This window comes from Budorcas taxicolor, chromosome 2 (genome assembly GCF_023091745.1).
Source record: "Budorcas taxicolor isolate Tak-1 chromosome 2, Takin1.1, whole genome shotgun sequence".
Taxonomy (NCBI): Eukaryota; Metazoa; Chordata; class Mammalia; order Artiodactyla; family Bovidae; genus Budorcas; species Budorcas taxicolor.
The window spans coordinates 175,568,955-175,587,354 of record NC_068911.1 but is presented as its reverse complement, the minus strand read 5'-3'; the positions used below and the strand labels follow the sequence as shown (position 1 = coordinate 175,587,354).

The 18,400-nt window shown below is 58.1% G+C and overlaps 1 protein-coding gene across 3 annotated transcripts in view; it reads left to right on the top strand.

Annotated features, from left to right (window-relative positions):
* ALPL (alkaline phosphatase, biomineralization associated) overlaps positions 1-16,919 on the top strand; it is a 65,071-nt gene extending 48,152 nt beyond the window's left edge. For 2 of the 3 annotated variants that reach the window (XM_052663170.1, XM_052663179.1), the window contains exons 3-12: positions 1,376-1,495; positions 1,774-1,889; positions 3,327-3,501; positions 4,482-4,657; positions 8,050-8,193; positions 9,798-9,867; positions 11,906-12,040; positions 14,373-14,588; positions 15,042-15,161; positions 15,999-16,919. In XM_052663170.1, coding sequence (XP_052519130.1) covers positions 1,376-1,495; positions 1,774-1,889; positions 3,327-3,501; positions 4,482-4,657; positions 8,050-8,193; positions 9,798-9,867; positions 11,906-12,040; positions 14,373-14,588; positions 15,042-15,161; positions 15,999-16,264 — 1,538 coding nt within the window. In that variant the 3' untranslated portion in view covers positions 16,265-16,919. The remainder of the gene's footprint in view (positions 1-1,375; positions 1,496-1,773; positions 1,890-3,326; positions 3,502-4,481; positions 4,658-8,049; positions 8,194-9,797; positions 9,868-11,905; positions 12,041-14,372; positions 14,589-15,041; positions 15,162-15,998) is intronic. The other variant, XM_052663187.1, reaches the window with a different exon arrangement.
* Positions 16,920-18,400: the final 1,481 nt, after the last annotated feature.

Below are 18,400 nucleotides of genomic sequence, written 5' to 3'. Positions count from 1 at the left end.
CCCGGGGGTCGTGGGTTCAGGACCAGGCAGGAGGATTCCACACGTGGGTTTCTTCCAACGAGAAGCACTCTGCAACTAGAGGAAGCCCACGTGCAGCAACAAAGACCCAGCACAACCATAAAAAAAGGAAAGCTGTGCTCTTCACCCGTGCTACGAGCCTGGGCCTGAGCTGGGCCACAGGCTGAGGCCTGTGTCTTCAGCCGTGAATGTGTAACATGACCTTGGACATGACCCTCCCACCTCTCATGGCCTCCGCCTTCCTTCCAGGCAATGGAGGCCGCTGAAAGAGAATCCCTGAGGAGCGCCCTTCTCGAGGCTTCTGTGCCTGGATGGGCAGATTTGGTGGGGCCCAAGCACAGAGGAGAAACCAACAGGAGGTGGGAGGGCCCTGACCCCCATGGACAGGGATCTGGGGCCTCTGCTTGGAAGGAGAGGGGAGTGCGGACCTGGCGTGGAGTTGTTGGGAGTGGGGTGTTGATCCTCTCCTGTAGGTCCGTGTGTTGCCTTATCTAATCCTGTCCTCATGAGACCCTGAGGGTGCAAACACCCGCATCTGACGGGGAGGAGACTGAGGACCAGGGAGCTCGGCTTCTCCGCACAGCAACTGTTCTGCGAAGGCTGTCAGGCACTGGGGTGTTCTTTCCACTGGAAAATTGATGACTCAACCCATGGACGTGGTGGGGGGGCTGGTGGGGAGAGACGGAGAGAGAAAAGAAGGCATTCCTGGTTTTCCCAGGAATGAGGGACCCAGAGCATCTTCTTGGCCAGTTTATGCTAGGAAGAGTGAGGCTGTACCTGGCTCCTTTTAGTTTGTTACGGTAAACAGAAAGGCAAGCCTTGCTTTCCAGCCCTGCTGAATAGCTGTTGCTGAGTCAGGCTCCTGCCGAGCCTACTTTAATGAATAAGCCAAGCAGAGTTTGTAATTGATAGCTGGGATACATCTGGGAGTTCCTGCCTTTGGAAGTAGCTTGTTCTCTTGAATAGGTTAAACATTACCCTCCTGATTGTGCGCTCACTGTTCATTTGCTGCCTGAGTACAATGTCTCTCCACTGGGTAGAAGGAAAGAGTGTGGGCTTTGGAGTGAAGTCCAGCTCTGCCAGTGTCTGCCAGAGCTGTGTGGCCTTGGGCGAGTCGCTTGGCATCTCTGAGCCTTGGTTCCTCCCCTCTCGGGTGTGGGGAGAAGACCCAGAGTCCTCAGGCTTGTTTGGCCTGGCAGAGGCTGGCAGACCTCAGGATGCCTGTCTGGGATGGGGCAGCAACTGCTTGCTGCACTGACTGCAGGCAGCCCCGCCATCACCATGAGAAGGTGGGTCTGTAATGGCTGGGGGAGCTGCCCTGCTCCTGCTGAGTAACTCTGCCTCTCTGTCTCTGCAGAGAAAGAGAAAGATCCCAAGTACTGGCGAGACCAAGCTCAGCAGACCCTGAAAAATGCCCTGAGGCTTCAGACTCTCAACACCAACGTGGCTAAGAATGTCATCATGTTCCTGGGAGATGGTGAGGTCTGGGGGCGGGGGCGGCCGGGGGGCCAGGCAGAGGTGAAGGGGGCTGTGTTGTAGAGGCTCGGGCTCTGGGGGCATGTTGCAGAGGATGGCGGGGGGCAGGCTGTGGGCCCTGAAGGTCTAAGGAGGGAAGGAGGAAGGTCAGGCTCTGGTGCCCCTGCCCGGCCTGCCTCGGCCCCAGGCTGGGGGGCTGTTGGGGGCCTGAGAGACCTGATTGAAGAGGCTGGGAGCCCGAAAACCTGAGCTCCCCCAACCCCCCAACCTCTACCACAGGCATGGGCGTCTCCACCGTGACAGCTGCCCGCATCCTCAAGGGTCAGCTCCACCACAACCCTGGAGAGGAGACCAAGCTGGAGATGGACAAGTTTCCCTACGTGGCCCTCTCCAAGGTGAGCTCCAGCCCCAAGCCTCCCACCTTCCAGGAGGAAGTGAAGGGAAGTTGCTCAGTCGTGTCCGACTCTTTGCAACCCCGTGGACTGTAGCCCACCAGGCTCCTCCATCCATGGGATTCTCCAGGCAAGAGTACTGGAGTGGGTTGCCGTTTCCGTCTCCAGGGGCATCTTCCCGATCCAGAAATCGAACCGAGGTCTCCTGCATTGCAGGCAGACGCTTTATCCTCTGAGCCACCAGGGAGTAAAGGGCAGGGGCATGGCTCCTGCTGGACCCCTCAAGCCCACTGACAAGGTGGTCAGCCCTCCCGGGAACTCCGTGGCCCTGCCGTGAAGAAAGGACAGCGGTAGCTGCTTCCTAAGGCTTTGAGGATTTCAGCTCCCTGGTTTTAAGATCTATTGACGCACAAGTGTAGAGAGAAGGGCACACGTGTGCAGGGTGACTTTTCCACCAACTTTCCTTGTGTCTGTGTGACTAGCATTGGGGTTGAGAAGCTGAACGTGGCGGTAGCCGGGGCTCCTGCCCACCAGTCCCCTCCAGTTCTTGCTTCCTGACTTTTGATGCCATAGATTAGCTGTCCCTGCTTTTGCGCTTGATGAGAATGGAATCACGCAGCGAGTACTCTTTGCACGGGGCTCTGTGACATTCATTTCTCCCAAGGCGGCTCAGATGGAAGCTGGTAGCTCTGTCACGGGGGTTGTCGTTGGCAGTGCTTGGGGTCCTCTAGACGCTGTGGGCAGATAGTTTCAGGGTCCCCACCAGTGGTCTGAATAAAAGGAAAGGAAAGTGACGTCGCTCCGTCGTGTCCAACTCTTTGCAGCCCCATGGACTGTAGCCTACCAGGCTCCTCCGTCCATGGGATTTTCCAGGCAAGAGTACTGGAGTGGGTTGCCATTTCCTTCTCCAGGAGATCTTCCTGACCCTGGGATTGAACCTGGGTCTCCCACATTGTAGGCAGACGCTTTACTGTCTGAGCCCCCAGGGAAGTCTGAATATCCCCATTTCCTCCTCCTAGATCCTGCCTCCCCCTCACTTTCCTTCCCCTTCCCCAGCCTCCCTCCCTCCTTCAAGAACCTTTTCCCTTCTCCACACTCACCTGCCTCCTCCACCCGTTGCTGGCTCCTGGAGCCCCAGACCCAGGGAGAGCTGACCCAGGTCTCACCCTCTGCCCAGCGAGCCTCCGTGTGCTAGAACGCTGCGTTCCTGCTGCTTCCTGTTACCCTGGCTGCCAGGGTGTTGGGGGGAGGCAGGAGGCAGGCCGCTAGGGGATCTGCTGGCTCTAGGGGTGGGGGGACCTCGGTGGGCAGCAGGGTTCAGCCAAGACCACAGGAGGCCTCTGTCTCCCTCGTGTCCAGGCCCTGCACTGTGGGTGGGGTCGGGGGCAGCAGGGTGGACCGAGGCCGGGCCGTCTCCTGACCCTCCTTTTCCACCTGCAGACGTACAACACCAACGCCCAGGTCCCCGATAGCGCAGGCACCGCCACCGCCTACTTGTGTGGGGTGAAGGCCAATGAGGGCACCGTGGGGGTGAGCGCAGCGACCCAGCGCTCCCAGTGCAACACCACTCAGGGCAACGAGGTCACCTCCATCCTGCGCTGGGCCAAGGACGCAGGTGAGTGGGGCGAGCCGTGTGCAACAGGGCCCAGCTCTGTGACCTGTCTGGGCCTCAGTCTTTCCAACTGTACAGTGGGGAGAGAGCAGAAAAAGAGGCTCGCCAGGGCCCTCCCGGCTCTGATGTTCCGGGACTCCGCAAACTCTTCAGGGACTCTCTTCCATGACAGCGAAATCTCGCAGCTTAGGGGGTTCCTCAGTGTGGGTTTGCTCCCAGCTCATTTCCCTGAGTCTATTTGTTTGACTCTAAAATGTGCTTGAAAACATAGCCCCTCGTAGGTTCAGCGTGAGGAAGGTGAGGGGTCTAGCCCAGCTCTGGTCTCATGAGAGTCCAGCAGCTGTCTACCCCCGTTCCTTTCCTCCTTGGAACTGGGAGGCACCAGGATGCCCCTGACACCGGAGTCGTGGTGTGAGCCCGGCTGATGCAGGTGGCAGAGTCACACTCCATCTGAGAGCCCTTCGGAGGGGCCCCTGAGTTCTTGCAGGGCACCCGGGGGGGCTTCCTGCAGGGGTGGGACTTGGGGGGGTCCTTGGTGGAGGGGAGGCTCCCGCCTAGGTGCTCATGCTTCAGGGGCCCTTGGGAGTGGGGAGGGTCACAGAGGCAGAGGGTCTGAGCTGTCTGGCTATTTGGAAGCCACCCACCCTGCCATCCCAGTTAGCTCAGCGCAGAACATGCAGGAGACTTGGGTTCGATTCCTGGGTCAGGAAGATCCCCTGGAGGAGGACGTGGCAACCCGCTCCAGCATTCTTCCCTGGGAAACCCCATGGACAGAGGGGCCTGGCAGGCTACAGTCCATGCGGTCAAAAAGAGTCGAGTGGCTGAGCACACGCATAAGCCTGCCTTTAGTACCGGTGAGGAGCCTGGGGCCCAGGCCGGCAGCGGAACTGGCCCGTCTTCAGCGAGTTGAGGGAAAGAGAAGACAGCTGGCTTGGACAGCACTATGTCCCAATGAACCCGACCCCTCCTCCGCCACTCCTCAGGGAAATCCGTGGGCATCGTGACCACCACGCGCGTGAACCACGCCACCCCCAGCGCCTCCTACGCCCACTCCGCTGACCGGGACTGGTACTCGGACAACGAGATGCCCCCAGAGGCCCTGAGCCAGGGCTGCAAGGACATCGCCTACCAGCTCATGCACAACGTTAAGGACATTGAGGCAAGTGCGGGGCGGGGGATAGCCGGGGCAGGGCCGGTGAGGCGGGGCCCTGGTGGGCCTGAGGCCTCAGGCCCAGACTGGCCCAGGAGAAATGGCTTGGCCTGGCTCTGCCCTCACCTGGGAGGGCTCCCAGCCCATTAGGGGATTTGCGGTTGGGGCAGGGAGGCACTGTGGGATTTCACCACGGTGGGACTGAGGGATGAACCCTGAGGTGGCCGCCACCACGCCCCAAGAGTCAGGCGCCCAGGGATTATTCTGTCCATTGGGAACTGGCACTGCCCTGGAGCGTGGGGGTGACACGGTACCATCTGAGGGGAGTACCCGCCCCGTACGTTCCCACATGCATGGACAGGAGTGAGTCCCGTGCACTCAGGCAGTGTGCCCAGAGAAAAGGTGATGTGCAAGCCGTGGTTGGAGCACGCTCTTACTTTAAAATTTGGGGTCACGTCCTTGGCCTGCTGTTTACTAGCTGTGTGACCTTGGGTCAATTACTTAACCTCTCTGAGCCTTCCCTTCTACAGCCCTTTTGTGAAATGTACCTACGTTATAAGCCCATTGCAAGATCTAGATAAAATAATCTCTGTAAGAGTTTAGTGCCAGGCCTGAAGCCTCATGAGTGTTCAGAAGGTGGTAGCATTTATGCAGGAGCGGCCGTGTGTCCCTGCCCTGAAACACGAGCTGATGTATGGACAGGCTTAGCGCATGCCCCAGTATCATCCACCTGACACTCAGATGGGCCCCCAGCCTCTGTTTCTTAAATGAGACCCTCTAGTTGGTTCCCTTTTCAAGGTTTTGTTACCTACCTTGTTGGGGGGCGTGCTAGTGAGGAGGGGAGGGGACCTCAGCCCCTGAGCTTAGAATGGGGATTCAGGGGGGCTCAGAGAGAGCCCCTAGGCCCCTCCCGCTCCATCTGCTTCTGCCCCCCCAGACTAATTCCCTGGCTCCCCCCCACGCCATCCCCCCGATTTCTAAGTGCCACCTGCCCCTCTTCCAACCTCTCGTTTCTCTTTTCCGAGCTGTGGATTGAGCTGCCCTTCTCAGGATGTGTAGTCCTGGTGAGCAGCTCCTAGCGAGTGAGCATCTCAGGCAAAGCGCCCTTCTGACTTTGCGGGTACCCGACGGGTCGCTTCCCTCCCCCGAGCCTCAGTGTTCCCACCTGTGTAGCAAGAGCAGAGCGCCACCCCCCCCTTCCCCTCCCCGCCTCCTGGGGCTGCTGGAGGCCGAGATGAGGTCATGGATGTGAGAACATTTGTTGTACAAGTGCAGGGTGTAATTACGGGACTGCTCTTGAAAGAGATTTGGCGGCAACCGCCTGAGAAGGGGACGGGAGCTTAAAGGAAGGCTTTGCTGGCAGAGGATGCAGGGGCGGGGGGTTGCACCCCAGCCTGAGTGAGGGGGTGTGGCCGCTGGGAGGCCCACCCTGCCCCCCATCTCCTCCCTCAGCCCCCCTGTCCTTCTCTGCTTCTCCATTGCCACCCCACCACAGAGCCCCCCACCCAGCACCCCCAGGCTGCACACGAAACAAAAATGCTGGTGTCCGCCCTGAAAATAAATATCTTTTACTAAAAAAAAAAAAGAAAGAAAGAAAAAGAAAAATGAAAGACACAAACCTAAACCCCAAAGCCAAACAGCAAGTCTGTTATTTGGGAGTTTAATGAGTGTGTGAAGTCCCTGCCGGGGCTGGAAATGACGAGGCTCCCGGCAAGAAGATTGGGGCCTTCATTTTCCATTCTGAAAATGCCAAGGGGTCAGGTTCTGTGGGAACAGTTTGGGGGGGCAGGGAGCCAGTGACCCGGGGTCCCCTTCTCCTTTCTCTCAGAAGCCTGCCCCGCCCCCACAGAGCACCCGGCCGGAGCTGGCCGTGAGAAGCTTGCCTTCACGGAGCCACCCCGAGCTCCACTACTGCTGGCCGTGAGAATGCCTTGCAGGGGAAGCCGGCCCCGGCGAGGGGCGGGGGGCGCGGCTGGGACTGGACTGCTCGCCACTGCGTTTCCTCCTGGGCCAGTCCTGTGCATGCACTGTCCATTCCATTTAATAGAGGGACACATGGAGCCAGAGAGCTTAAGCGCCCGGACCTTGGTCAAGATACAGCAGAGCCAGGATTCCAACTCCAGTCTGACTTCAGAGGCCTTTCTGGTTCCCCGGGACCTAGGATGGCCCTGTATCCACCACCTGCACCCCAGCCTGGACTCCTGGCTCCCTGTCCACCCGGTGGAGCCTGGGTTCTGAGGAGGGTGCCTGTGAAATGCCAGCCCTGGGGACGCCGGGTCTAAGGTCGGCCTTCACTGGACTCTGCACTCCCGAGGTGTCAGCCAGGGGCAGCGGCCTGGGCTGCCGCCTGCGGTAACAGGAGGACACCGGTGTGGTGGTCACCACGGGCGGCGGCTGTTATGCCCTTGGCCCCCGTTTTAAAAATAGTCAGGACTTCAAACATGGACTCCCAAGGAAAACAAACAGCCCCGCGTCCGTCTGCCCGCGTGGGTCAGCGCGGTGGGTAAAATTAGCCTGGCGGTGACTACACAGACGTGGGCGCTGGCCCGCTGTTTGCCAGGCTCCCAGCTGGGCTGCCCCAAGACCTCCCTGGCAGAGGCCTCTCGCCTCCCGGGTGGGGGCGAGGAGGCAGCTCTTGGTCGGAGTCCCCATCCTCCGCTCCATGGACACAGCAGGAGCTGGAGGGGCCTTGGGTTCACTTCCTGGCTCTGTCCTCTGCAGAGGAAGCTGTGTGGCCTTAGGGGAAAGAAATCATATTTCTGCACCCATTTATTTGGAAAGGAGGTGGCGTGGGTAGCCTTGCAACCTTGTGTGATGCTGAACAAGATCAGGTATCTCGAGTCCTTCAGGGCTTCCCAGGCGGCTCAGGGGTAAAGAACCCGCCTGCCGATGCAGCAGACTCGGGTTCGATCCCTGGGTCGGGAAGATCCCCTGGAGAAGGAAGCGGGCGGCCCTCTCCAGTATTCTTGCCTGGAGAATCCCGTGGACGGAGGAGCCTGGCGGGCCACAGTCCCTGGGGTCACACATGTGGGGCAGGACTTAGCGACTAAACACGGCAGCAGCCTCCAGTCCTCAGTGCCCGGCACGCGCTATAAGATGCTGTTGCTCTCACGCCAGCCTAAGTTGGTATTGGGCTTCTGGGAAGCCAGGTAAGGGAGGTTAGTGCCAGTATTGCACTCTGAAGCCCAAACCACAATCCCAGTAGACTCGTGATTTCATTCCCGGCCCAGCCAGAGGCGCAGAGGCTCGGGGAGAGGGGCGCACACGGAGCCAGGATTCACCACCCCAGAGAAGCGTCCACTCCGCCCGTCCCCTGGGGAGCCCAGTTCTCCAGGCGGGCCTCTGGGAACCTCCAGATGGCATGGCACCCCCCGGGGTACTGATGGCTGTGTCCCCTTTAGGTGATCATGGGGGGCGGCCGGAAGTACATGTTCCCCAAGAACAGAACCGATGTGGAGTATGAGCTGGATGAGAAGGCCAGAGGCACGAGGCTGGACGGCCTGAACCTCATCGACATCTGGAAGAGCTTCAAACCGAAACACAAGGTAGCCTGTCCAGGGGACCTGACGACTGGGTGGGGAGGTGCTGGGGGGCGTCCTTCTCTGCATCTGTTCATTTCTGTAGAATGGGTTTGTAATTCTTAGCTCAGGCCCAGAGGACCTTACAGGTGTCTGAATGGCACATAGTAGGTGCCCATTGATTCCTTCCTTCAGGCAGTGAGGAAGAGGGTGGGTCAAGGAATGACCTGCGTGGACATGCAGCCCACCTGCACCCCTACTGAGTGCGGGGCCCCTGGCTAGGCCTGAGGTGCAAAGGATGAATCAGATGGCCAAGGAAACGTGGAACACTGTGCTTGGATGGCAAGATGCCCAGGACCTACGGGAACCCAGAGGGGACAGACCACAAGCGAGGGGCTGAGAAACCCTGAAATGGGGGTGGGAGGAGGAGGCCACGGTGGGGGGAATCTCGCAGGCCGCGGTGGCAGGGAGGGGCCAGAGTCAGGGCACGTGCTGGCTAGGGAAGGGAGGCCAGAGCGTGGGAAGACCTGGGCACTCGCTCCTGGGAGCAGCTCCGGCCTGTGAAATCCATCTGCCGGCCACAGGGCCTGGGGCAGCTGGGGTCTGGAAATGACTGTGGTCGGAGCTGAAGACAGTGGGGAGCAGCCTGGCAGCCGCTTTGATGTCACTCTGGGGTTGGGTTTCGGAGGCTTCCAGGCCTGGCCCCTGGGGAGGCCTTGTGGGATGGGGCCGGGCCAAGACTGAGGTGGGGATAGGGACGGGGGAATGGTCCCCTGGGGTGGGTGGGGGGAACGACCCAGCCGCTTTGAACTCTTCCCGTGCCTTCTGAGTCAGCTCTGGCTAGACCAGAGTCCCTCCCCGGCCCAAGCCTGAGAGACACTGCCATCCCCAGCCGCTGTCTCTCTACCTGCCCCCCAGGCATGAAGTGAGGGACGGCAGGGGAGCCCCACTTCCTTAGCCTTCCTACCTTCCTTCCCAGAGCAGCCCCGGAGGTTTGAAAAACCTTGGATCCCGATGCCATCACCCAGAGAAGGCAAGGATCTTGCCTAAGGGCACACAGCTGATTCCTGGTAGTTCAGGACCCCACCCCCCCGCCCCCCGTCCAGGCCTGAATGGCACCCTCTCCAGGCAAGCTGGCCAGTCCCTTCCCATGGCCTCTGTGCCCTGGGAAGCTGTACTTCCTCCACTACCCCCTTAGCGGGGGTCCCCAGGCAGAGCTAGGGCCTTGCTCCCTTCCCGGCTCTGAGAACACGCACAGCCCATACCTCTCAGTGAGTGCTCAAGGCCCCTGGTGACCTGTGCCTTCCTCTTCTTTGCTCCACACTCCTTCCCCTCCTTGGAACACTGTTCCCTGACTCCAGGTTGTTCAGGTCTTACTTGTCCTCCAAGTCCCCATAAGGACCACCAGGGAGCCCTCCCTGATCTTGTCTCTAGGTTCACAGTGCCCCTGGTCTCAGAATTCTCATCACCTTGCATTAAAATTACCTGTTTATTTGCCATTTCTTGAAGGCAGGGATGGTAGGTCCTCAGAGAGGGACTAAATGACTAAAGGACACACATGCGTGCCCCAGACTCTGAGACCAGCTGACTCCCCCAGTCCCAGCATGCCTGACGCTGGCCCTTCCTTCTAGCACTCTCACTATGTCTGGAACCGCACTGATCTCCTGGCCCTTGACCCCCACACCGTGGACTACCTCTTGGGTAAGTGGAGGGGGTGGAGTGGACATCCAGCTGGGCGCCCTGGGGCCAGGGCTCTGTGAGCCAGCACTGCGGGACGAGGCCCCAGCCACCACCACCCCCCCAATCCTTAGGGACCTTTGTCCCAGGCTCTAGGACCTGGGAGGGTTGAGGGAGGGGTTCTGGTTCATAGAATTAGACCTGAAATTTGCTGGCTGTGCAGGGCGAACAGCTCCATTGAGCACAAAGGGAAACAGAGCTCAGAGAAAGGGCTTTCTCTGGCAGGCCGCACAGCCCAGGTGAATCTGAACCATAGCTGGCGCTGGGACTTAAATCCTTGGCTGTGGAGCCAGGGGACCCAGAGCCAGCCCTGCGGAACTGCCAGGGCAGAAGCCAGCTAGACTGTCTCCGCTGATCTTGACTGAGGGGGGCGGTTTGCCCCCACCTCCTCAGGGACTGGGTAACAGCTGTGGGACCCGGGGCGGCTCCAGGTGAGGTGGGACGAGACCCTGAGTACCACCATGCCGACGTCTGGGTCCCTATTCCCTCCTGGCTGTTGGGCCAAGCAGGTGGTGGCAAAGCCCCCTGCAAGCCTTTCTCAGGGAACACGGCCGCTGGGTCCTGGGCGTGTCCTTGGAGATTCTGGGCTTAGAGCAGGGCACCCAGAGGATCGCTTCAACACACCCAGCTCTCTGCTCGCCTGGGCCCCACAGCCCACATTGCCTGTAGAGGATTATGCCTCTACCCGCGGAGCATAAAAATTCCATGTATGGCTGAAGAGCCAGGTTGCTGGGTTCAAATCCAGCTCCTAGCACTCATGAGCTGTGTAACCCTGAGCAAGTGATTTCTCCCCTCTGTGCTTCGGTTTTCTATAAAATGAGGATAACGAATCCTCTGTACAGTGGGTACAGTGATCGGTCCTGCCTCAGCGTTGTCATGAGGATTAAATGAGCTAATGTATAAGTTATCTCTGTGGCTGCATAACAGAGTATCCCAAAGCTTTACAGTTTAAAACGAGAGCAAACATTTACTCCTTCACGGCTTCTTTGGGTCGGGAGTTTGGGAGTGGTTTAACTAGGTCTCTCAGGAGGTTGCGGTCCCCGGAGGCTTGACTGGGGCTGGGGCTTCCAGGGTGGTTCAATCACATGGCTAATAGTCAGAGTGGGCCGTTGGCAGGAGGCCTCAGTTTCTCACTGTGTGAATCTCTCCACTGAGCTGCTTGAGTGTCCTCACGACATGGTGACTGGCTTTCCCCAGAAGGTAGGAGTTTGCAAGGCAGAAGCCACAGTGTCTTACGCTCGGGCCTGGAAGTCACACGCCGTTGTCTGGACAGTATTCTGTTGGATACACAGGCCAGCCCGAGTCAGTGAGGGAGGGCACATGAGCGTGAATTCCAGGAGGAACGGTTATTGGGCGACATCTCGGAGGCTGGTGCCCAGGTGCTTCCAAAGCACACAGGATGACGTGTGGCCCAGAGTAAGCACTCTGTTCACTGGAGCGCCTGTTGGGCTGTGTGCACGCAGGGAAGGGCAAGGTGTTCTAGAAGCACATCCAGGCCTGGAAAACAGCAATCCAGTACACGTGGAATCCTGTGATATGAGTGAGGAATGGACCTCTCTCCTTGTTTCACGAGGGGAAAGACACCACACTCAGGGAACAGCGGAGACAGTGAACCCAAACCTTCTTCTGTTTCACTATATAAGCACTGAGCCCTTCAAACCTGGCATGGAAACACACACCCAGGCTGTCTCGTCGAAGTCGGGACACAGTCCTCTGCCATGCCCAGGGCCCTCCAAGGCTCGGATGGGCTGATGGAGTGGAATCCCAGGTCTCCCATTAGCAGCTGAATGTAGCGAGTTACGGAACACCTGAGCCTCAGTCTCCTCCTCTGTGAAATGGACACAGTGCCCCCCTCACCATGGCGAGGCTGAGAAGACGAACGGAGGCAGCCCTTCCAAAGCCACCCAGAGCTGCTTCCACCCCCCACCTCCCTTTACCCCCAAGTCATGTGTGAGAAGCCTCTGCTCCCCGAGACACCCACACCCTCCTGGCTCCTCCTCAGGTCTCTTTGAGCCCGGGGACATGCAGTATGAACTCAACAGGAACAACGTGACTGACCCTTCACTCTCCGAGATGGTAGAGATGGCCATCAGGATCCTGAACAAGAACCCCAAAGGCTTCTTCCTGCTGGTGGAAGGTAGGGGGCCCAGACCTGGCTGCGGGGCTGCTTCCCTGGGAGCATCCAGGCGGGTTCAGGGGTCGGGTGGTCAGCTCTCAGAGAGCACTGTCCCATTTGGGGATGAGCAGGGAGATTCCTTTGGGGAGGATAGGTCATGAACGAGAGAGGTGGAGCAAAGGGGCGGTGCTGAAGCTTCCAGCCCAACAAGCTCTTCTTCTTTGAGCGTGGAGATGGCACATCTGGTTTACCAGTCCAGGAAGGCTTCCTGAGAGAGGAGGCAGGTGTCTTCCTTTTGGAAATTCCTCCCCAGAGCCTGTCTCTGGATGGGTGTGCAGAGCCCCTGTAGTCAGAGGTGCCCTGGGCAGCTGCCTGGCTGGGCCCAAGGATACCGGCCGAGGGTCGACCAGCTGCCCATTGGTCTGTGGATGCCCTCACAGCTGGACAGTGGACCTCTGTTGTGACTAGGCCCATGTGGGGCCAAGGTCAGAGAGGGGAAGGCCAAGGGCAGCCCCCAGGTGTGTCCTGGGGGCCCCAGGGTTGGGAGAGCCAGGCCCTCGGGAGGCAGCAGTGCTGTCTGCCGACGCTGCTGGGGTTTCAGCGCTGCCTTGAGGCCCTGGACTCGCTGTCTGAGTGCTGCCACCCACTGGCTTTTGTGACTGGTACCTGGGCATTGCTGTAACTTCTCCAAGGACTATTCGCATCCATTGCGTCCAGAGACGTAATGTACTTGGAAGGGGGCCCAGCAGAGAAGAAGTCCTCAATGCTTCTATTATTATCATTATTATGATTGCCCAATAGCTAAGGCGATCACAACAGAAAGTAAGAGGAAATGATAAAGTCTCTGGAATCTTCCAAAATTCTAACAACTATTCATGTTCTGCCTGGACACACACACACACGGACATACTTGCACACATCCTCCCACCGTACATACACACACGCTCGGGCCCTTCCCACCTCCAGAAGCCAGTGGCCGCCAACCCAGCTTGGCCGCCTTCTTGCCAAACCCTGGGGTTCCCACTCAAGCACGGCGGTCTTGGCCTGGCCCTGAACGGGCCTCTGACGCTGAGGAAGCAGCCAGGAACCAGTGGTGGCGAGCACGAGCTCCCCCGGGAGCGGTCCTCTTTGTGAGTAGGGCCAGGACCGGGCCGGCCAGGCCAGCTGCTCCCAGAGCCACAACAAAGGAGGGACCCACCCTGCCAGCCGGCCAGGCCTGCGTGGTGAGGCCCAGGCCAGCAGGAAGGCAGGGCGGCCAGGCGCCCAGGCTCCGGACCCTCAGAGTTGGGAGTGTCCACCCAGGCATCATCTTCCTCTTAGAGATGGGAGGTGCTCCCTGCAGTCACAGTCTCAGCTGTGATCTTCCAGCCAGGCTTAACCGAGCCAGGCCTCCTCTGCTCACCTGGGAGAGGCGGCTCACCATGGGGTGCAGGCTTCTCCAGGCCTGTAAGGAAGCTTGCTGTGGGCACTTCCCAGGCACCGAGGGCTTTTCCCCTCTAAGAGTGTGTTTCACACTCAGTAATTTGGAGTGATTCCCTGAGAGCTCAGTTGGTAGAGAATATGCCTGTGATGCAGGAGACCCCAGTTTGATTCCTGGGTCGGGAAGATCCTCTGGAGAAGGGATAGGCTACTCACTCCAGTATTCTTGGGCTTCCCTTGTGGCCCAGCTGGTAAAGAAATTGCCTACAATGCGGGAGACCTGGGTTCAGAAGATCCCCTGGAGAAAGGAAAGGCTACCCACGCCAGTATTCTGCCTGGAGAATTCCATGGACTGTATAGTCCATGGGGTCGCAAAGAGTTGGATACGACTGAGTGACTTTCACTTTCACTTTACACTCAGAGGGGATGTATTCAAAGATGGAAAAATAGGGCTTCAGAGTGGGTCATCTGAATTCAGAGCCCAGTAGATCTCACCTTGGACACGTTACTTCCCCACTCTTGGCCTCAGCTGCTCCATCTGTAAACTGGGCTGATTGTACCCGTCTCTGCCCACAGTTGTCAGGAATGGGGAACAAGACGTCAGCTTGTTCTGTCTGGCACCTAGAAGGTATTCAGGCATGTTGGGCCCTTTCCCTAACTCTCTGAGATCTTCAGGGACTCTGAGCAGCTAAGGAAACAGCTCTGGGCGCAGCGTGGGGTGGTGGACCTGCTTTAAACCTGACTTTGCACTGTCCACACGTGGGCCTGCGGTCCAGCGACTCACCATCCGAGCTGCTGGGAAGGTTGAATGGCTGTATTAAATGCCCGGCATGGTGCCTGGCCCAGGGGAGCTCCCATCAAAGAGGCTAACCCAGCGGTTAACCCAGGGGGATGGGAATTGGGGATTACACCTCCTTCTCTGCCTCCTGACCAGAGGCTTTTGCCTTGGCGTCCCAAGGGGGCAGGATTGACCACGGGCACCACGAGGGCAAAGCCAAGCAGGCACTGCACGAGGCAGTGGAGATGGACCAGGCCATTGGGCAGGCGGGCGCTATGACCTCCGTAGAAGACACACTGACCGTTGTCACCGCTGACCACTCCCACGTCTTTACCTTTGGCGGGTACACCCCCCGTGGCAACTCTATCTTTGGTAGGTAGGCCTCCATTGGGGTGGGCACTGGGCACTCCCAGGGTCTGCCATCCGGGAGCGGGGGTAGGGGAGGAGAGCTGGCAAGCCCAGGGCCTGGCACATGTGGGACTCGGAACTGGGGAGGGAAGAGAAGTTACTGGCAGGTGGGGGAATAGAGGGTGAGGGGCGTGGGGGAAGTGATGCCTGGGTGCATGGGTGCCCACCGGGATGATTGAGAGGTAGAATGAGAGGCAGGATGGATTAATGGACAGGGGAGAGGAGAGGATGGAGGGATGGATGGATGGATGAGGGGTGGATGGACCGACAGATGGGAGGACATGGGCACAATCAAAACTGAGGGATGGTTGGTTAGAAATAAATTGGGCTTGGATGGTGGCTTCCTTGGGGGGGACCCAGGAATGCTGTACTGCTGGTGCTCCAACATGGCCCCTGCACCAATGCCTCCTTGTGCAGGTCTGGCCCCCATGGTGAGTGACACAGACAAGAAGCCTTTCACCGCTATCCTGTACGGCAACGGGCCTGGCTACAAGGTGGTGGGTGGTGAGCGAGAGAATGTCTCCATGGTGGACTATGGTGAGAACGCAAGGCCCAGGGCTGGGAGGGGACAGGGCACCCCCTCAGGGATGAGCTCAGAAACAGTATAGCTGTCTGGTCAAGGCTGGGAGCGAGGTGTCCCAGAATAGACAGGACTTGAGTCAGAACAATGTCGATTTGAATCCCCTCCTAAAATCTAGCAACTCTGTGACCTTGGGCACATAACTTCACCTTCCTCATTTTCAGTTTCCTTCCAAAGAATGGTCTGCCTCCCAAGGTTGTCTGAAGGGCTAGCTGGATCTGATGAGCTCAGTGTGGTGCCTAGCACATTCAGGTCCCAGGTCCTGGCTGTATAGTATTCCAGTGTGTGTGTGCCTTCCCAGTTTGCTTATCTGATTCCATATTGTTGAATATTTGCTCATGATGTCCCCAGCACCCCCCTGGGGGCCTAATGGCACAACCAAGGATCAGAAGCTTTTCCTGGGTTGGCTCTTCCCTTCTAACCCAGACAGCCCAGAGATCTGTGGGTTGAGAGAGCAGACGTCTGTGTCAACAGACCCAGGCTTGAGTCCTGTGGCCTGGTGTAGGAAACGACTTTTCCACACTGAGCCTCAGCTTCCTCTTCTATAAAATGGGAGCATTCGGGACTTCCCGAGTGGTCCAGTGGTTAAAGACTCCACGCTCCTGAGGCAGGTGGCACAGGTTCAATCCTTGCTTGGGGAACTGGGATCCCATTTGCTACACAGAGTGGCTCCCCCCTTGAAAAAAAAATGGGGGAAGAGGGCACTTGAGCCAGCCTGGAAGTGGGCACGGAAAGCTGCTACAGCGTGCCAGGCCCCCTGGCAGGCGCTCAGCAAGCGTTTCTCTGGCCCGCAGCTCACAATAACTACCAGGCGCAGTCCGCGGTGCCCCTGCGCCACGAGACCCACGGCGGCGAGGACGTGGCCGTCTTTGCCAAGGGCCCCATGGCGCACCTGCTGCACGGCGTCCACGAGCAGAACTACATCCCCCACGTGATGGCCTACGCAGCCTGCATCGGTGCCAACCGCGACCACTGTGCCTCAGCCAGCTCGTCCGGCAGCCCCTCCCCCGGGCCCCTGCTGCTCCTGCTGGCCCTGCTGCCCCTGGGTGGCCTGTTCTGAGGGCCCAGGGCCCGGGCACCCACCAGCCCATGACCGATGGCCGGTGCTGCCCACGGCCTGGCAGCCCACACCTCAAAGAGGCGGGAAGCAGAGACCCCCACCGCCTCTGCCACTGCCGGCAAGGGGACCCAGGAAACCAAAGTCTGCCTGCCGCCCGCCTGGCTCCCCTCTGGAATCCTCCACTGCAGCCAGATCAGTTGCTGGCCTCCAGCCTCCCCCGCCACCCGCTGCCCCCTTTCGGCCGACAGGGTAGGTTTCTCTTGGGCAGGCAGAGAGCATAGACTGCAGAACTTCTCAAAGCCTCTTATTTTTCTAGCAACTCTATTTCTGCAGACCCAGAGGCCCTGGAGCTTCCATGGAACATTCCGGATCTGACCCTCCCCCAGCCCCTTCCCCGTCCCTCTGGAACCCACCAGGCTCATGGCCAGTTCCCCAAGTCCATCCCTAAATGCAAGGGAGACCAGGTCCTCCTCAGGAGGGAGGTTTGCTCACTCACTCATTCCAAGGTCGCCCCGGGGCTCCCAGGAAGTCGGTTCCGAGGACTGGCCATCCAGCCCCGGGTGACCCAGGCTGGGAAGAGGATCCTGGCAAAGCGGACGCTTCCCGGCTCTAAACACACATGCCAGCTTCTCTCTGAAGGGACGCTCCTGTTTGAAACAGCCAAAAAATTTTCTCTTTTTGGTGTTGGTTAAAAGGGAACACAAAACATTTAAATAAAACTTTCCAAATATTTCTGAGGACAGGACTGAGTCTTTGTGGTCAGTGAGGAAGAGACTGAAATGATCTCATTTTTCTGGGGGAGCTGGACTCAGGGCCCGGGAGCACATGCAGGTGGGGTTGCACGGGGAGGAGAAGGGTCTCCCGCTGACCTGGGGGCTTCACCATGCATTACCCGGGTGACTGTGGACAGAGCCCTTTGCGTCTCTGCCTCTCCGTTTTCTTATCTGGAACATAGGAGGCAGCCCACTGCAGGACTGCCATGGGGATTAAAGAACAGTGCCTCTGGGCCCCGAAGCCCACAGCAGGAAGGCTTTCAAGTGCCCCGGGACACCCTTGCCGCGTGGTGCCCTCAAACAGCTGCCTGCCGTGGCCCATCGTACCCACTCCCTCATCCGTTCATTCAGCAAGTATTGAGCATGCGCCAGGCACCATACCAGGTCCCCAGAGTTTAGTGGTGGCCCTCACAGAGCCTCAGCCTAGACAGGGATGGAGATCTGTCCACTCCTGATTGTCAAGGCTGGTACAGACTCAGGGTTACACCTGATATTGGGGTAGAGGTCCCCAAGTTTGCTCCTCTTGCCTTACTGGAAGGAAAGACTCAATCATGATGATAATGATGATTATTTGCTATCTGCCACTCTCTGAGCTTGATGCTTATGTGGATTCATTTCATTTAATCCTAAGAAGCAGGCCCCCTTCATCCATTCACATTTATAGATGATGAAACCAAGGGTGCAGCTAGTGACATGAGTGCCCAAGGTCCCCCAAGCTGTGGAGCTGGGGTTTGATTCCAAAGTTCCCACACTTAATGACATCCTTTATTTATAATGCATTTCCAGCCTCCTGCCAACCAGGCTCTGAGGCAGCCGGTACTAATGACTCATAACACACACTAGTTAAAAATGAACTCGGCAAGAAATTGTATGTTAGAAGCAAGGCATCCTTCAAGAATGAAAATACAAAAAAAAAAAAAAAAACGCAGCTGAGAATATTTCTTTAAGTTTCCCAGCAGTCCTGGCAAAAAGGGCACAGCCAAGCTGATGCTGGGATAGTAAACTACGTGCCTACATTCTTGCCAGGACAGACACCTCACCTTTAACTGTACAGTGCAGCACTTTCATTTGTTGGTCTCATACCATCTTCATAATTTTTTGCCATGTCTCTATTGTCATTTCCTAAACACTTCTTTAAATTCACATTTGAGCAGTCTGTCTTTAAAAGTTCACGAGTACCACCCAAAGTCAATGTACAAACCACACTGGGGTGTGCAAACCACACTTTGTGTCTTAGGTTGGGTTCTTCAGAGGCACAGCCTGTGACAAGGATTTGAATACAGTTTGTAAAGGGGCTTCCCAAGTGGTTCAGTGGTAAAGGAACCGCCTGGCAACGCAGGGGATGCGGGTTCAATCCCTGGGT